The following is a 19,719-nucleotide window of genomic DNA, read 5'->3' as shown; positions in this document are numbered from 1 at the left end:
TGACATGCATTATAAATGTCTTTTTTCAGTGTCTAGCATTGTATTATAGTAATAGGAGTTAGTATCAATGTGTCTGTGTCTCTAAATACCATATTGGCGGATTGCCGTAATTCAGGTCATTCATTTCCTGCTCCATTTAATCAGGTCGTTCTGATTTGACTCGCATGGTGACGTCACGTGGCGAGGATGGAGCGGATAGTGATCCGATTGGCTCTGTGGTTGTAGCGCACCAAACGGGGTTTGACAGAGAGCGAGCGAGAGAGAGAGGGAGAATCAGATAGACCCTCGCGACAGAGCACACATACACACATGTGCGTCGCGCTGTCGTCTCTCGGTCTGTCTCTCTCTCGGTCTGTCTCTCTCTCTCCCCCTCTCTATCTCTCTCTCTCTCGATTCGGGAGCATAACTAACGCCCCGTCTATAGCTGTAGCGCGCGGCACAGTGGAAGACTTCCTCAAACGGGAGAGGGAGAGAGAGAAAGAGAAGGGGACCTTACACAGTGCTCTCTCTCTCTCTCTGTCTGCCACTCGCAGACTGTGTGGATGACTGTCACTGAAAGTGCTTATGGGCGGAGCCCAGCCAATAACAGGCTGAAATCTTGAGGCTGGAAAATTATGCTTTTGAGTACTTCATTAGAAATATAAAACAATGATTTTTTTTTTTTAAATAAACCTTACAGATGTCTTCCATAGACTCACAGGAATTGTGTAAAGTTGCCCAAATAGTGCTAGGAATAGCAATGCAGGTCCCCTTTAAATAACGTTTGCATCCATTCATTCTACTAGCGTTAACGTTACCACATTATTACGTTAGCATGTAAGCTAACAAAATCGCCGATGCTATCCTCAGCTAGCCTCGATGCTAACTATACATGGAGAATGCCATTCACATTAGCATGTAGCTAACAACACCGGAGATATTTTTGTGAGACTAAACTATCCGCTCTTGGTGGTAAATTGTGTTGATGTTGGTTTTGTTTCATCAACAAATGAGAGGCAGAACACACAGTGAATGTATCCGTTTTTGTTTATTGCACTTTTATTGCTGAAAAATAAATGCTATGTTGGCTAAATGGCTGTGAGCAAGGAGGGATGTTTGTGTCAGGTCAGTTTCCGGTATTAACCTAAAACCCCTCTGGTTGGTTGAAATGGCCTTCATGTCTGAACAACATTGCCGCTTTGGCATTGTACTACATGTATATGATGTTACTCGGTGAGGAGTTTAAACCAGTCGTGTGGACAGAGGTTTCTTTTTTTGTATAATTAAAAAAAAAACTGTGTCATTAACACATTCCCCGCCAAACACGCTGTACGACGGGTTTGCTGATCATGCGAATTCCGCCAATCCACGGCGTACGACGTTATTGAGATCATATGTTATTTTTTCGCCATGGTATTCATCGGCTGAGACAGTGGGACTCGGCACAACTGTGCAACGCTTCAATACCGCCGCCTGGTGGACGATTGGGCGAGTTACAACCGGAAATGGATCTCTGGTGATCTCGGTGCATCTGGGAAATCCATCCGGCAGTCACATATTGTTGCGGGACTCTAGACACACATCCGTGTATATGGATCGCTGCCATAACTCAATAATCTATATGATTTGGGCGTTTATTGCGCCATACAAACCGGAAATGGATCTAGTCGATCGACGTCAAATAAGTGGGATCTTTTTCCTCCAGTCTCATCGGCGAACGGTAAGAGGACAGTAACGTTACTTTCAGCTTGATTGTTTATTCTTTTCAATGCAAACCGCTCTGATCAATATATCACCCATACTACATAAAGCATTTACTGACGATCACGGAATTATAAACGACCCCCCCCCCCCCCTTTCATCCGCGCATGATGAGTCATAACGTTTAGGATCGTATTCAGTTGGATTTTTTTATATAGCGTGTATCGCGAATAAACTGCAATCGATAATCTATGCGTTTAGGCCTATAACTAGCGTTCTAGGAATTACTGCAGAAAACGATAAAAACATACTTATACTCTAGACGGTATTTTCGTATGAATATATGAATGAAAAAGTATAACGTTCCTACATCCTGAACGATAGATAATCGATGTTGAATGGGCCATAGTAATGTCAATTTAGCAATACAATTTAAAAAGTTATAGCCCTGCAAAGAAGGTGAACATCTCCATAGGCTTAGACTGGTGGCAGTGAGGCTACATTGATGGATAGAAGCGTGGCAGTCAATGTGTTAATACCCGTGATCGTGTGGACAGGCCATACAATTTAACGATGTCTACACTTTCTTTGTGTGTGTAACATGGTTTGAAATGAATAAGATAAGTCTGTCAGTTCTACCAGACATAGCATTATTTGTAATTATTTACAATTCAAATAAGATCAACAGTATACTACATATTCATGAAGTAAAAATGTAAAGCGACCAGCGGAAATCCACTCCCATCCTGTGGCTGTTGGGTGCACACACAAAAAACAGTTCCAGACACTGGAAAAACATTAATTATATATTACGTAAGTAGGGCGGCTACGTGGCGTAGTGGGCAAGGCGCTCGCCACGAAATGCTGGAGACGCTGGGCTCGTCAGTTTGAGCCCAGCGCTCCACATTTGCTTTCAGTTTAGCTGGTCGTCCGTACTAATACACATTGGCCGTATTAGGGGGTGGGAAACTGATGGGTGGGGATCGGGCGTTGTGGACAGCGACTCCTACAGGTCGGTTGGTGCGCCTGCGCAGTAGAATCAGGAAGTGTCAGGGGCAGCGTGAGCCTCCCATGCGTTACTCCTCGCCACTGAGAGATCGAGCTGCGCAGGTGAAAAGATGCGACTGCTGTTACCTCAAGTACCGGAGGGGACTTGTGCTATGTATGACTTAGTCCACATTGCAGCCGGCTTGTGGGAGGCAAGAAACAGCGTCCGTGACAGGGGAGGGTTGAATTGGATGATACGAAATTGGGATGGGAGAAAATATAGAAAAATGGGAGAAAAAGTGGATACAAAAAAAATTATATATTACGTAAGCCATTACAGGGAAAAACCAGGAGTCTGAAAGTGAAAGTGAAACTGAAATTGAAATGGAATTGTGATAATGGATAACAGTTGGGAGACAGCAGGCCATGTGAGCGGATCGGAGCGTGAGCGGCGCGGGGCGCGGAGGGGGCGGTTTTGACGTGAGCGAGGAGTGGGTTTTAAAATGAGTCGGCGCGACGTCCGGAGCGAGAGTTCTCCTCCGCTCCAATCCACTCCAGGCCGCTCACAGTGGTTTAACACTGTTGATGTAATATATACATGCAGTACAATGCCAAAGCAACAGATGGCGATGTACAAACATGAAGGCCATTTTCAACCAATGAGAAGGGTTCAGGCTTCGTCACTGTAGAGACGCCCACCATAGATATCTATGACGCCCACACTCACTCCTGTTAGAAAAGGTATCGACGCCATTGTTGTTGACGTTAGCTTACATGCTAACGTTAATGGCAGCGACCATAGCATTGTGGCTCGGCTAGCCTATCATCGCTTAATAGAACTAGTGAATGGATAAACAACGTTATTTAACATTGCAGAATGGCTACAATTACAATGCGGCTCAATACAAACAATTGTTAAGGGGCCCAGGGGGTGTAGACTGTTGTAGTTTGAGCTAATTTACACCATGCTCCAAAAAAGAAAAAGAAAAACTGCCGAGCGATCTGGCGCGGGGAGCGGGGAGCGCTCGATTCAAGGTGAGTGGGGAGCGAGCGGAGAGCGACTTGGGGGCGGGGTCAACATGAGCGATTAGCGGAGCGGACCAAGCTTTAAAGAGCGAAGGGCGGATTTCTCGGCCGCGCCGATCCGCTCACGTGGCCTGGGAGACAGTGAGCTATAGTCAGCTAAACACAGGGTTCCTGCAGGCTTCAACAAGTAAAATGTAAGACCTTTTTAAGACCACTTTTTCAAAAAAAGTATCAAGGAAAATTACTATGAAAGAAGTAATTCCATATGAATCGTTGGGGGAGGAACTGATATTACCATACTGTTTACTTTGCAGCCCTTACATTTCCCCCAAACACATTTAAAGAAGATACAGAGAAGTAACTTCCTATGACTGTGATCACATTGGACACATTTTTCTTGCGCTCAAAACACGAGGCGTAGCGGTGTACATAGAGAATCGAATGTAGCGATAGTAGCAAGGAGTGATACCACTGATTACCATTGCTACCTCAGCTAAGTTACATAAATGACTATTCACAGCCCTCCAGGCTGTGCTGTTCATATCTCGGTTGTGGTAAGACCTGGTCGTACAAACAAAGTTTGTCGGAAACTGTCAAAATTAGCTTCTACATTATCTATTGGTTTGTTTTGCTGCAGATTTCTCTTCAGATATATAGATATCGATTTGTAATCCCTCCCTTCGGTTGATTTGATTGGCCCATCGACAAGCAGGTGACATTGACGTCGGTGTGCGCCGCGGGCTAAAGTTGAAACCTTTTTCAACTGAGAGCGCGGTCCCCGAAAGAGCATCGCTTCATAAACGTGAGGCGTGTTGGTTTGGAGGAGACGCCGCGGCAAAACCGTTGAAAACAATAGAAAAAAGGCGTCCAATGTGATCCCAGGAACCCCGCGGGGGGAACCCTGTAGGTGCCCGCAGTCCACTGACCTTGATGGCCGGGTGGGTCTTGGTGGTGTCGTTACTCTTCTCCCCAGGGATGCTGCCCGCCGAGCGACCCTCGCACTTGTACCTGAACCTCATCCCCCTCTGCTTCGGCTGCTCGATGATCTCTAGGAAGGGGTTCCCTGGGCGGGGACAGAAAACATATACTTAAACGTTTTTTGTTTTTTTTATGAAAGAAAGTATACCTAAGTTAGGGAAAAGGCCGTAACATATTGGTGTGTAACATAGTCTTCACCTTTTTTTACAAATAGCACACAAACAGAGGCAAGGCAAATTACAAGCAGGTGGAACAGAATATGTGTGTGTGTGTGTGTGTGTGTGTGTGTGTGTGTGTGTGTGTGTGTGTGTGTGTGTGTGTGCGTGTGTGTGTGTGTGTGTGTGTGTGTGTGTGTGTGTGTGTGTGTGAGTGAGTTTTAAACTTTTTTTTATTGCATTTTCCATTAGTCTCTTTACATGTTTTCCACATCACATCACATCATTGTGATACAAAACTAAAAGGATAGGAAAACCAACCTGGAAAATTTTAAATTAAATAAAAAAAACAGAAATACAGTCCAGCACATTCCTCACATTGATCATATAATCAGTCGTTACATGTTAGTGTGAGTGAGTGAGTGAGTGAGTGAGTGAGTGAGTGAGTGAGTGAGTGAGTGAGTGAGTGAGTGAGTGAGTGAGTGAGTGAGTGAGTGAGTGAGTGAGTGGTGGGGAAGTGGAGGCGATGGGATAAGGGAAGACTAGAAAATCTTAAGTGGAAATAACCAACGATAAGTGGTGCTATTACATAATGTATACAGGTATCAGGGGTGCAGTGGTCATTCCACGCGGTACCACACCATCCCAGCACTTTTCTGAGCAGAAGTACGTGCACGGATGTGCACGCGCACACACACAAATGCGTTCACAACTTTCACTCGACTCGTCGCGCCATGAGCCAAGTACCGGTACTCAGCTATCACCTAGTCTTTGCATAACAAATAGCATAGCAATAGCATAACAAAGAACGAGAAGAGCAAAACCAAAATACAAGCCCTGTATTGGTGGGGGTTGCTTGAGCTGTGGAACTCTCACTATGTGACAAATGGTCCCGACTGGAAGGATGAGACATTTCTAAGTTGTGCTTCAGAAGGAAACTGTCCTTCTGTAAACTGTAAGTTACATTGTTAATTTAGTTTGTATTTACTTTTCTAGTTTAAGTTAATTCAATTAAAGAAATTGTAACTACAATATTGTATCTACAATTACATTTAAAACATTGTTTGTTTTTCAACCATATCTGTTGACAATATAATTTCTTTATATATTGAAGGCTACACCCTGCTACCTTTTTCAGCTTCTCTATTTCAAGGCAATATTTACAAAAACTAAACAAAAACTAGTAATTTCCTATACAAACATGTTTCCTACTATTTATGCATAATAATCATCTGTTCTGTGCGCATGCGAGGGAACATGTATGCGCATGCGCGCGGGAGCACGTGACGTCATTATAAACAGAGTACAGGCACTTCTGATATTACCACTGCACCCCTGACAGGTATATATATGCTCATCCATTGTTTGAGAGGGAACAGTTCTAGCTATATATACTCATTCGCTGTTTTAGAGGAGACAGTTCTAGGTATATATATACTAGGTATATATACTCATTCACTGTTTTAGAGGGGACAGTTCTAGGTATATATACTCATTCACTGTTTTAGAGGGGACAGCCCTCTAAATCAAAGTTATGAAACTGTACACTGCCAAGATCCCTATGACTCTTAATAACTCAATATCAAAGTTATGAAACTGTACACTGCCAGGATCCCTCCCACCCTCTCTACAACGAGCTAGTCAAGATGAGAAGCACGTTCAGCCACAGACTCATACCCCTCCGACACTCAACTAACCGCCTCGGACAGTCCTTCATACCAGCGGCCATCAGGCTCCACAACAGTGGGCAGGGAATGCTGCCAGACATCGACCTAGAACTAATAGGAACCCAAGGAGGACAATAACACTACCTTATGCATACTGCACCTTATGTGGATACTGTGATACTGTGAATAATGCATATTTCAGTTAGTTAGATAATAAATTATAACACTACCTTATGCATACTGCACCTTATGTGACACTGTGAATACTGTGAATATATATTTCAGTTAGCTAGATAGTAAATTATATTGACCTATTTGTTTACACTGCTTGTGTTGTTTTTACTACCTGTACCCCCCCCCCTTCCCCCATGCTGCTATGATGCCTGAGTTTCCCCAAGGGGATCAATAAAGGAATATCTTATCTTATCTTAACTCAATATCAAAGTTATGAAACTGTACACTGCCAGGATCCCAATGACTCGTTTAGGATAGGCGTGGAAGTAAGTCGACCTTGTATGATACGGTCGGTTGGTCTTCACTAACTGAGACAATAATCATAAAAATAATAATAATCAAAGAAAGCTCTGCTCTGTAAACTACCATGTTATATTTGATCTATGTACTGGAATACTGGTCCACGATGACACGCTCCAGTGACTGGTTCTTGACGCACCTCATGCTCGGACTGAGCCTGGAAACACTGCTTTTTGTGTCGATGCAGCATCATGGAATCGCTCGCAACTTGACCTCAAATTTGTTCCCTTATCTCTCTTGGGACATTTTAGATTTTCGCTCAATGGCGTGGTTGTGGTTGTTTTGCTTGATACTTTTGTACTATTGTACGATGCTGCTACTAGTACTGTATTTATATTTCCCTTCAGCTGTATAACTTTTCTTTTTTCTACCTCAATTGACTCCTGAGTTTAAATAAATAACTATTTTGAAATACAACACTAGTAAGATGAGTCACTGATCTCAATAGACATACTGTCCATTATCTTCCTCTTGTGTCACAGAGAAACAGCTCTGTCATTGCATCATCAATGTGATGAAATGTTTACTCATCAAAAAAGTCTGCAAACAATCAATCCTGTCTCACCTTTAGTGAAAAGAATATTTCAATCATTATATGAGAATCGGAATTTGTGAGAAACCTCTTTCCTTACCTTGGTTCAGTGGGGCCTGTCCCCAATACAATCCTATTGAAAAGAGAAGAGATGAGAGAGATCACACACAAGAAAACCCAATCAAAGTAGGCTATCGCACTGACTAGGAATGTGGACAACTTCAGATCCTTGTGTTGATTATTCTGGAATCAATTAGATTAGATTATATCAAATGTATTGTCATCATACAGCACAAGTACAGTATAACAAAAAGAAGTTTGGCATTCAACCAGAGTGAAAAGGTAACAGTAAAGTGCAATAGAAATATACAATGTACAGGTGATTAAACTGGTGTATATATAAATGAGTACTACTGAGTAATAATACTAATCAGATGTATGCACATTGTTATAGTATAACTAGTAAGAGTAGGTAAGGTATATACAAATATAGATATACAGGTGTGTAAAAAGGATTATGTGCAGGCATGGCCGTAGCCAGCTATGAGGTCACCGAGGTCTGGACTGGGGGCGGCGTTGTACATGACTGAGAGGGGGCTGTGGTACATGACTGAGAGGGGGCTGTGGTATATGACTGAGAGGGGGCTGTGGTATATGACTGAGAGGGGGCTGTGGTACATGACTGAGAGGGGGCTGTGGTACATGACTGAGATGGGGCTGTGGTACATGACTGAGAGGGGGCTGTGGTATATGACTGAGAGGGGGCTGTGGTACATGACTGAGAGGGGGCTGTGGTACATGACTGAGAGGGGGCTGTGGTACATGACTGAGAGGGGGCTGGTACATAACTGAGAGGGGGCTGGTACATGACTGAGAGGGGGCTGGTATACAGGACTGAGAGGGGGCTGGTATACATGACTGAGAGGAGGCTGGTATACATGACTGAGAGGAGGCTGGTACATTGGAAAGATGGAACATCTCCATTAGGGCTGGGCGATATGGCCTAAATATGATATCACGATATTTTCTGACCTTTCGGCGATACACAATACACATCACGATGTTTTTCTTTTTTCCCCCAAACAATTCATTATGAGGCTTACCAAGACAGTATTTGAGTTTGCAAGCTAACATTAAAGACAAAATAAAATACCCATGCATTTAGCATTTTTATATTATATATTAGATTTAGATTATTGGATTATTAGTAGGGGTGCACCGATGTATCGGTCGGGTATCGGTATCGGCCGATAAGTGCCTTGTTGACTGCAATCGGCCTATCGGCCGATAAGCTCGAATATGCCGATGGCAGTAGCCGATAAACATCCATCAATTTGTCAAAAGGCAAAAAAAAGTTCAGTCGCGTCCTGCACAACGCCGCCCCCAGTCCCCCACACACACACAAGCTACTGCATCAAAGTTACTACTAAATATTCAACATTCTCTTTTGAGACTCCGCTTCAGACTCTTATCATTTGGCACTAAAAGCTAAACATTGTCACCGATATGGCTGTCCGCAACATGTCATTAATTGCGTACGCGAGGTGGTCGCTCAGTGACGACGCTAACGTGAGCTAGGTTAGCTAGCATGAGCTACCGGTAGATGGAAAGACTAACGTTACTGGTGAAAATGTGATTTACGTTGGAATACTCCTTAGCCAACTTGCTGTACTTTGCTTGCAGGTCTGCAGCCATTATTGCTGGATTATGAATAGCCCCAACTTTAGCCAAGGTAACGTTATGGCTAAACCTTTAACGTTAGTTAACGCTAGCTTTCGGTTAGCTGTTCAATGCTAATAACACAACCAAGCGAACCCATCAGAGCTCCCCGTCAACACCCCTCTCTCGGGAAGATGGCATTTAAGAAAGTATCTGCTGTTAAAATGACACAAACATTGGTTTTGTGGCATTAACGTTATATAGTTAGTGTTACACGTTCAATAACATCAGCATAGTATTTACCCGAACATAGCAGTAGCCAGCATTACTCGTTCATACTAGCTCAGTTCCTTCCGTTCTGCAATATGTTAATAAAGTTTTAAATCAATCAATCAATCAATCAATCAATAGCATTTTAGCATTTTTATGAAACTACTGTATATTTGTATGTCTTGATTTGTATGTTTTGATGAATTGAAAATGGAGGACCCTTATGTAAAAAAGCCGAAAGTCTTTTTCTGGTCTTCATCCTCCAGTCCACTGTTGTTGTATTGAGTTGTACTGTATTGTACCCATTCTGCAATCTGTTAATAAAGTTCTCATTCATTCATTCATTCATTCAGACGGCAAACAGAATAATTTTGATTGACAGTCGAGTCTGCCAATTACGTCACACCGCTTGCACCCGCCCTGCTGTTCTTAGCACCAATCGGCAAGCGCATATTCATGTTTTACTTCCGCTTTTGTCCGCCATTGATTTTGACGAGAGCTCAATAACATCAACAACGTTAGCTTCCCGCCGCCGACGTTTAGCTTTTAGCTCCGCAGGATGACTAAACGAGGCATAATGATTTTACTGCAACGAATGTTATAATAAAAGCCTTTCCATACATCTGTCTGATTGAAAATTTTATTAACAGACCGCAGAATGGGCACAACTTACTCAGCACGGGCTGAGATATGAACCGAGTAATGCTTGCTATCTATCTAGGTTGCTATGTTCGGGTAAATATGCTGATGTTATTGAACGTGTAACTATATAACGTTAATGCCACAAAACGAATGCATTTGTTAATCATAAGTAGTAACTTTGATGCAGTAGTGTGTGTGTGGGGCGGCGTTGTTCAAAAGTTTGAACGTGTGGACCAGATTGACGCGACACAATCCTCTTCTCTTGGGCAAAACATCACGATATCCACGATACGTTTAAAAGGTGTATCGTTAATGAACTGTACCCGATATTTATATAATATCGTCATATCGCCCAGCCCTAATCTCCATGCATTCATTGAATAAACAACTATTTGCTCAACAAGATTCAGCCAAGAGCGAGTGAGTACACTGGTCCACTTGTCCATGGCACTTACTACCCAGCTTTGTAGTGGTTTGGGGGAATAGTACAGTAGGTACGCATATTTAAGGGGATCGCAAGGATGGTGTACTAGTGGGTGGTGTCCGACTGATTATAGTCGGCCGGTCTGGGCCAAAAAATATATAGACCTCCCTAATTTCTAAACCCTGGCTACGGCCCTGTGTGCAGGTATATTATTCAGATAGCTAATCGGTTCGGTTTGACCTTGATAATTGTGAAACATGGGGAACTGCTTTTAACAGCCGAGGAAGTGGAAATCTACTGGTCGTGAGTGAGAGGTTCCAGAAAGGTCATAGGTAGGACCAGGCAAGGCAACATGATATTCACAGAGACTCTTTTTTTTACAGGAAAATCACGGTTGCATGGTCTGCGTGGAAACTTAAAGTGTGTTAACAGAAATCTCTGTTATCATGTTATCATCATTATTTAGGAACCAAACTTGCTCATCACTATTCTCACCATATAAAAACACCATATAACATATTCATAGGCTTATGTTACCCAGCACTAGTGAAAGGGCTCTAAAGTGAAAGGCCTTCTCTTATGTAAATCAAATCAAATCAAATCAAATTTATTTGTAAGGCCCGACAACACACGTTAACACATTGATGGCCATTGGGGCCTGTCTAATATAATGGTAGAGGGCCAGCTTTTGTAAACAAACATGGGGGTGTTTGTACAGCTAAATCTATACTTTATAGTATTGCTATCTGTCCATTCTCATTGTCAATTGAGTCCATAAACCGTCCCTTCAAAATGGCTTAAAAAAAATGCATCAATAGGTTCTCATTTTATAGCGCCGTGAATATAAGCGTTATACGGGATTTGGGACTAGTATATTTTCTGGAAGGCTAGATATAGGGCTAATAGCTGCTAACGTTATATCCAATGGCATTTTCATTTTACAGATGCTACAGAAATAACTCAAACTGCATATGATGGGGACTATCCCAAAGCATGTATGCATGAAAGGGGGGGGGGGGGGGGGGGCGGGGGACGTCGTTTATTATTATTGATTACCAATAACCGTGTTCGTCTAACTAGCCACATAGGCCGATCGCCTGGATGGTAGGGGTGGGAATCACCAGTTTCATCACGATACGATATCGATTATTTGGACAACGATACGATATTTTCCGATATCACAAAGTCTGCCACGATACGATACGATTCAATTCAGGTGCCTGCGATCGATATGAGACGATATTATATGCCCATTTAACACAATCAGTAACATTTAAATCAACAACAAAACAAGGCAATGGAAATATCATGACATTTTTATTGTTGATCTCTTCCAGACATTTAAATGAAAAACAATCTATTGTTTTTAATACAAATAGACCTCCTGTTCACTGTTTTTGGTTCGTTTTCCGTTTTTTTCCGATATTAATATCCTATCACAGCGCTGTATTTTGGCTGGAAAAGGCATATTGGGAGTCAGAAGGTGCAGTACCGGCCAGATCCTGTTAGTGGGGCTATCTCGAGAATGCAGTAACCCCCCCTTCTTCCCAGTCCCTAGTGGACCTCTGCTGCTCTCTATCAGCTTAGCTTAGTTAGCTCACGCTAACGCAACGTTAATTTCGGTATTTAACGCGACGTGGGCATAAAGGAATGGCGAGGATGGAAAGCATGTTAGATGCATTTGACCCCTTGTGGGGGGAAAAAACAACAGGCACTTATTTCGGGCAAAGTAGGCGGACTCTGAAGCAATGTTGTCTAACGTCTACACACGCTGAGCTGCGCTGAGCTACTGTTGTTGTTGCAGCCAGCCGGGCGGATATGCTCACGAGGGGATTTTCAAAATAAGAGTATCGCAATATGAATCGATCTTTTTACGTTGCATCGATCCTATTTGATAATTGATAATAGATCGATCTGGATCGATGTATTGTCCCACCCCTACTGGATGGCTATCAAAACAATGCCGGATCGGGCTGTAATTTACGTGAAAAAGATCTTACTGTGGTCCGGGCTGATCCCCCGAGCATTTCCCCGTTATCGATCGCCATCTGGTAGATCGATATGTCCATTGGCTGATGATAAATCCCCTTATTGCATGGTGAAATCTGCGATTCGAAACGTAATCCAAGCTACATGATGCACATCCAGAATCCTGCTACTGAAATCTCCATTCAAAGAAAAAAAAATACTGATCCGTTCAGCCACAGGGCACACTGCAGTAGCGCCCCTAAGAGGATCTGGCCGGTATTGCACCTTGTCGAATTCATAGAGTAGGGAAAATCTGCAGTGCCGCTCGGCGACCTTGAATAGGTTATTCAAATGGAATAAAAGCAATAACAACTTCCCACGGATATGTCCGTGCCTCTGTCCACAACGCATGGATTCGAAACACGGAGATCTCCGTCCTTGGCCCCCATTGTGTTAATGTCCCCATGGGCCGTACACGTCTTCTTTAAACAAGTCAAGAAGAAACATCACAATAAGTCAAGAACAAAACAAGAACACGATAAGGTCCAATTTTTTTTTAAATAAATGCAAAATAAATTAATTAAAGAAGTAAACACTTCTGTACTTCTCTACAGTAAAACTGCTCATCACTGACTGGAAAATGATTATTTGATAAGCGACGGGCAGATTAGACACATAGCCATAATTTAAAACATAGATTAGGCGATATTAACGTTAACATTGGCGCCGATGGTGGCATTCAAGCACTAAATCGTGTGGCACTGAAAGTGTTAAAGGGGTACTTCACCAAAAAAATAATCCCAATAGTCGCTGCGTTAGAAACAACTATTCTTCCTGGGGTCCATACAAAATACAAAATAAAACCATCACATGATCTACATTCACACAGTTACAATTATCAATTAAAACTTTTGAAATGAAATTTTAAAGAAATACAAATAAAAAAATATCTAAATAATATAGGGAGTTCTCTCACAAGAATAACATTTTAATGTATAGTTAAGCACCACAAATATAGTCAGCCATCAGTTTTGCACACATTGATTCAGTGATTCAGTTTGACAGTTATTGAGAGTAAATTAGTTTGAATATGGCCACCAGTGATGTCATCTGGGACATTGAATAACAATGTCAAACACACTGACACTCTGAATCAATGTCAAACACAACTGTCAAACTAAATTAATGTGTGTAAAACTGTTTGTGTGACATTATGTGCAAAATAAATCAGCAGTTTTTTTGTGTGTGTGAAGTGCCCCCTTTAACCCTTTCAGGCGTAAACATTTTTGGAATATTTCCCAGGAATTCTATCTTGGAATTCTAGAATATCCTGTAACCAGTAGTGTGGCATCCGTCATTATTAGAAGATCACAATTCTCATTTCGCGTATTGAGATTGTACAGAAATCACCAGCCAGGCTGCGTAACTGTGTAATAAAGCAACTGAACAAAAGTCACCATAGGAAGAATAACCCGGTGTCGTGTTCCCCCACCTTTATTGTCTGAAGTGGTTCAAATAATAGAGCGTCCTAGTTTCAGCCCCCATTGTTCTGATCCAGGACAGATAAAAGACGAGGTCTGCTAAACCAAAGGCCCCACCCAACTATTAGGACATGTTCGTCTTGAAAACGTGGATGAGGAGGATGGATGCCCCAGGCTTCAGCCAAGCCGTACTCTGAAGAGACCAAAGCACGGGGGACGTCGCGGACATTGTGTTTGAAAAGCCTGTTTGAGATTGTGATTCATTGTAGACAACAACGAGTACAATATTGATTTGGCCCCCTCCACCACACACGCACGCACACATCTCTGCCTTTGATGAGCAGACAGTCTGTGTCCACTCTCCGGGTCGTGACTGAGGGACAGGCAGTATTATTAATAATATAGATGAATCAAGCCCCATTAATACACTCTCGCTCCTGATGAATTGAAAATGGGGGACCCTGATGTAAACAAGACGAAAGTCTTTCTCTGGTCTGCATCCCCTGCATAACAATTGTGTGTATTGAGCTGTACTGTACTGTACCCATTCTGCAATCTGTTCATAAAGTTTTCAATCGAATCAGTCCAGAAAATATTCAAAGTGACAGTAAATGTCTATAGGCCTTAAATGGTAACCGATTAAGGACAATATCTGATCTATTGAAATAATTAATTTCAAGTTATATCGTCTCATGTCTGTGAAAGGTCCCGTCTTGTCCAACCGGACAGTTTGCAGTAAACGATTGATAATTTCTCCACGTATTGCATTTATACAATACAGCTACTACGTGAGTCGCAGCAACAAAAAGGGGGACTTGTGATTGTTTATTATTATGTGTCCATCTTGTGATATGAGGCATCATTCTCCCTCGGGGCGTGTACAGTAACTTTTCTTGAGATGCGCAGTTTATAAAAAAAAAAAAAAAAAAAAAAAAAACTCTCTTGACTCCAATCTGAAGAACAGGCCTGTTGACAATCCGGGCACCGGCGCGTTTTACGCACAACTCGGTGGGGGGACGGGACGGGACGGGGGGAGACGTCGTTTATATCGAAGCATGGACTTCATCATAGTTCATATTCATTATTATTCACACAACGAAATCGTTGATCTGACGAGCCGTGGTCGCACTTCCTACTACTACTGTCATGATGATCATGATCTCGGGAGGGAGGAGGACATTGATCTCCATTGAGGGTGACTCCTCCTGCGCTGCCAGCGGGGCTTCCCCTCCCTGTGCGCCGCGCAAAACTCTCCAAACACGCAGTCACTCATATGATCCTCCACACACCGAAAAGAAAACGCACTTACCGTCCATGATTCTACCTGTGTGTGAGTCAAAGCCACCCTTCTTATCAACGGATATTGTTTCGTTGTTGTTTTGATTGAAGCTATTTCTGCTGCAAAACACAACACAGCATATGTGGATTTTGTAAACTTCTCCGCTGAACGCTCCCTCGCCACCTCCGCCTTCTCTCTCTCTCTCTCTCTCTCTCTCTCGGTGCGACTCGAAATGGAGCTCAACCAATCAGAGAGGGGTCTGCAGAAATGCGGCTACGAGTTGTAGAGACGCGGAAATACCCGAATGACGTGCTTTAAAGGAACAGAGGAATACAGTTTGCTGTGGTGGTGGTGTTGGGTGAGGCGCAATAACATAATAACTCATTGCCTGGGGAAAGGATTATTTAGGAGAGAGTGTTGTTTTAAGAATGTCGTTTACTCACAATCAGTTGCACATGGATACATTTGTTAGGAGTTAGGAGGTTTAGGGTGTGTGTGCAACTCAGAGATCATAGCAGCACAGGGAAGGGGGGAAGGGAGATACATGCAGCCGGGTAATACATTAGAGAACTAGATCAATGTTGAAATAAAGATAAGGGACTGATCAGGACAGGTGAGACATATCTATACTAACACATGTTACTCTATCAATAATAACACAATGACAGGTGAGACATATATTACTTTATCAATAATAACACAATGACAGGAGATGAGGCATATGTATACTTTATTGATTATAATAATAACACAATGACAGGCGAGGCATATGTATACTTTATTGATTATAATAATAACACAATGACAGGTGAGACATATGTTACTCTATTGATAATAATAACACAATGACAGGTGAGGCATATGTATACTTTATTGATTATAATAATAACACAATGACAGGTGAGGCATATGTTACTCTATTGATAATAATAACACAATGACAGGTGAGACATGTATACTCTATCAATAATAATAATAACACAACAGCTGAGACATATGTATACTCTATTGATAATAATAACAACACAATGACAGGTGAGACATGTATACTCTATCAATAATAATAACACAATGACAGCTGAGACATGTATACTTTATTGACGATGATAATAATAACACAATGGTGAGACATATGTATACTCTATTGATAATAATAACACAATGACAGGTAAAACACATGTTACTCTATTGATAATAATAACACAATGACAGATGAGACATATACTCTATCTATAATAATAGCACAACAGCTGAGACATATGTATATATTGATAATAATAACACAATGACAGGTGAGACATATGTATACTTTATTGATTATGATAATAATAACACAATGGTGAGACATATACATACTCTATTGATAATAATAACACAATGACAGGTGAGACATATGTTACTCTATCAATAATAACACAATGACAGGTGAGACATATGTTACTCTATCAATAATAACACAATGACAGGTGAGACATGTATACTTTATTGATAATAACACAATGACAGGTGAGACATGTATACTTTATTGATAATAACACAATGACAGGTGAGACATGTATACTTTATTGATAATAACACAATGACAGGTGAGACATGTATACTTTATTGATAATAACACAATGACAGGTGAGACATGTATACTTTATTGATAATAACACAATGACAGGTGAGACATGTATACTTTATTGATAATAACACAATGACAGGTGAGACATATGTATACTAAGATAAGATGATCCTTTATTAATCCCCTTGGGGAAATTCGGGTGTCAACGCAGCATGGGGGGGGGTACATAGCTTCACAGTCCTATACAGCCCAGTATCTATATAGATACACTATAAAATATACTCTATTGATAATAATAATAATAACAACAACACAATGACAGGTGAAACATATGTATACTCTATTGATAATAATAACATAATGACAGCTGAGACATATGTTACTCTATTAATAATAACAACACAATGGCAGGTGAGATATATGTATACTCTATCAATAATAATAATAATAATAACACAACAGCTGAGACATATGTATACTCCATTGATAATAATAACACAATGACAGGTGAGACATGTATACTCTATCAATTATAATAACAAGGCAGGTGAGACATATGTTACTCTATCAATGATAACACAATGACAGATGAGGCATGTATACTCTATTGATAATAATAACAACACAATGACATGTGAGACATATATTACTCTATCGATAATAATAGCACAATACGCATGTACAGCCCCCCTGGTATAAATATACAGGTTATATCCTAAGTCAAACCCATGTTCAAATATATATAGCTAACTAAGTACTCTGTACAATGTGCAATACTCCTTATTGAGTCCTGTCTACCCTGGGATAAATAAACAGATTAGCAGGTTATCAATAAATATAAATGTGCATATACAAATATGATTTAAAGGAGCTAATAAATTAATGAGTGATCTGTGCAGGGTTCATTATTTAAGCGTCAAACTGTTTGATTAGATTTCGGGGTCTTATTATTTATTATTAATGTCCCACACTTCACAAGTTTTCTATTCTATATGTTCACAAGGGCAAGGTGGTCTGTAGTCTAAATAGAGCTGGAATTTATTCATTAAGAGTTTGATGACGACATCATTGGATTAATTGAAATCCAGTTTGGATACAATAGCTGTTTTTTTTTTAATGTAAAGTGGCAGCACCTCACCGTTTGTATCCACTTGATCATAAAAAACAGGTGTTTGGGGGGTTCTCACCACCAGGGGGTGGTGAAGTCTTACAAATCAGACTATTAATGTAATAGCTCAATGTAGGCCTACAAAGTTATCCCACTTGCTTTAGGCTGCGTTATTATGTTTTGGCCTAAGCCTGAGTAGACTTATTCATTCATAAGTCAATTCTAATACTATTTTAATTACAAATGTCATAATTGTTAAAAATGCACTATGTAGCTTTGAGGGAGAAATTATTTTAAAGGGCTGGACAGGGACCTTGTTTTGGGTGGTGATGTAAAAACATAAAAACACCTGCATCATAGCAGGCTCAGGATGGGCAAAGTAGTCTATAGCCTGTTCATCCCTGTCTTTCTCCTCCACAGCCTGGCTTGACTAGACATAAGGAGAGAGAGAGATGATTACAATTAACTGGTACATTCAGGTCCAGAATTGTTGGAATTCCCTGACAAAGATGTGCAAAAAGCTGTACAATTTAAACAATACCATACTGGTAATGAGCAAATAGTTGTTTATCCAATGAATGCATGGAGCTGTTCCAACTTCATACAGATTTCAAGTATTCAAATATCAATGATGAATATTGCATAAGGTTTACACAGTTAATAGATCACATTTTTGTTTTATATTCATGTTAAAAGAGGAGTAATAGTTAGATCTTTGTATGTGATTTATATGGCAATTAAATCAATGGTGTGCTTGTTTGTTTGGGGAGTTTGACCTACAGTTAATGTGCCTACCACGTGAAGGTGCATGATCAATGGACAGCACAAAAACTATTTGTGTAGGTGGAGACTAGAGCTACCACAGATAGTAATAAGTTATAAGAGTAAGTAATCCATACCATATATATCCTAATAGTTACCTTATTACCATACTTGGCTGAAAAAAAACATTGCTGCCTGTTGTGAATGTGTTTTTCCCTGTAGGCGAATACATAAGTAGTAGGCATACATTTTTGCAGTTGAGCAAAAAATTACAGTTGAGTAGGCAATATGTGTCTCATCGAGGACCACCTTGGAAATAAGTGTTTTAATTAATGCTTTTAGGTGATATCCTCAGCCAGGAATACAAATTGGTCAAGATATTTTGTTTTTAATTTCCAAATACAAATCTAACCAAATCAAAAAAGCAGTTTTTGCAGTTGAGCTACAGGTGTTGTATATTATACAGCCTTTTCGTGCATCTTTATCAAGGGAACCCTTATCCTAAGGATTTTTTTAATAATATTATGATGATACGATATGGACCTAGGCCAACGCTATGCTGACAAAATAACGTTAGCTAGTTAACTGCATTAGCTACAAAAACAATGCCAATAGTGGGGGCGGCTGGGTGGCGCAGCGGACATTGCGCTCGTCACCAACGCAAGAGACACCGGGTTCGACTCCGGCTGTCGGCGTTGCCTCCGGCTTGGGCCAGTTGTCATACTAATTCAATTGGCAGAATTAGCGGGTGGAAGTCGATGGGTGGTAATCTGGATGTTGTGGACAGCGACTCCTACAGGTCGGTTGGGGACGCCTGCACAGCAGAGACAGGAAATGGCGGGGGTAGTGTGAGCCTCCCACACGTTACACCTCGCCAATGAGAGTCCGCGCTGGCAGGTGAAAAGATGTGACAGGCTGCCTCCTCGTGTACCGAAGGAGACACGTGATGCAAGGCTTCTATCCTCCCTACAACCGGCCAGTGGCGGCGGGGATATGCGAG

The 19,719-nt window shown here is 41.3% G+C and overlaps 1 protein-coding gene across 1 annotated transcript in view; it reads right to left on the bottom strand.

The window, feature by feature from the left end:
* The window catches only part of rela (v-rel avian reticuloendotheliosis viral oncogene homolog A), a 50,786-nt gene extending 35,320 nt beyond the window's left edge, over positions 1-15,466 (bottom strand). The window contains exons 1-3 of the mRNA XM_084325264.1: positions 15,313-15,466; positions 7,660-7,692; positions 4,620-4,756 (exon numbers count right to left, since the gene is read on the bottom strand). Of these exons, the coding sequence (XP_084181390.1) occupies positions 4,620-4,756; positions 7,660-7,692; positions 15,313-15,319 (177 nt within the window). The 5' untranslated portion in view covers positions 15,320-15,466. The remainder of the gene's footprint in view (positions 1-4,619; positions 4,757-7,659; positions 7,693-15,312) is intronic.
* Between the last annotated feature and the right edge of the window lie 4,253 nt (positions 15,467-19,719).

This window comes from Notolepis coatsorum, assembly GCF_963971535.1.
Source record: "Notolepis coatsorum genome assembly, chromosome: 1".
Classification (NCBI taxonomy): Eukaryota; Metazoa; Chordata; class Actinopteri; order Aulopiformes; family Paralepididae; genus Notolepis; species Notolepis coatsorum.
This window is presented reverse-complemented; position numbering and strand designations above follow the sequence as displayed.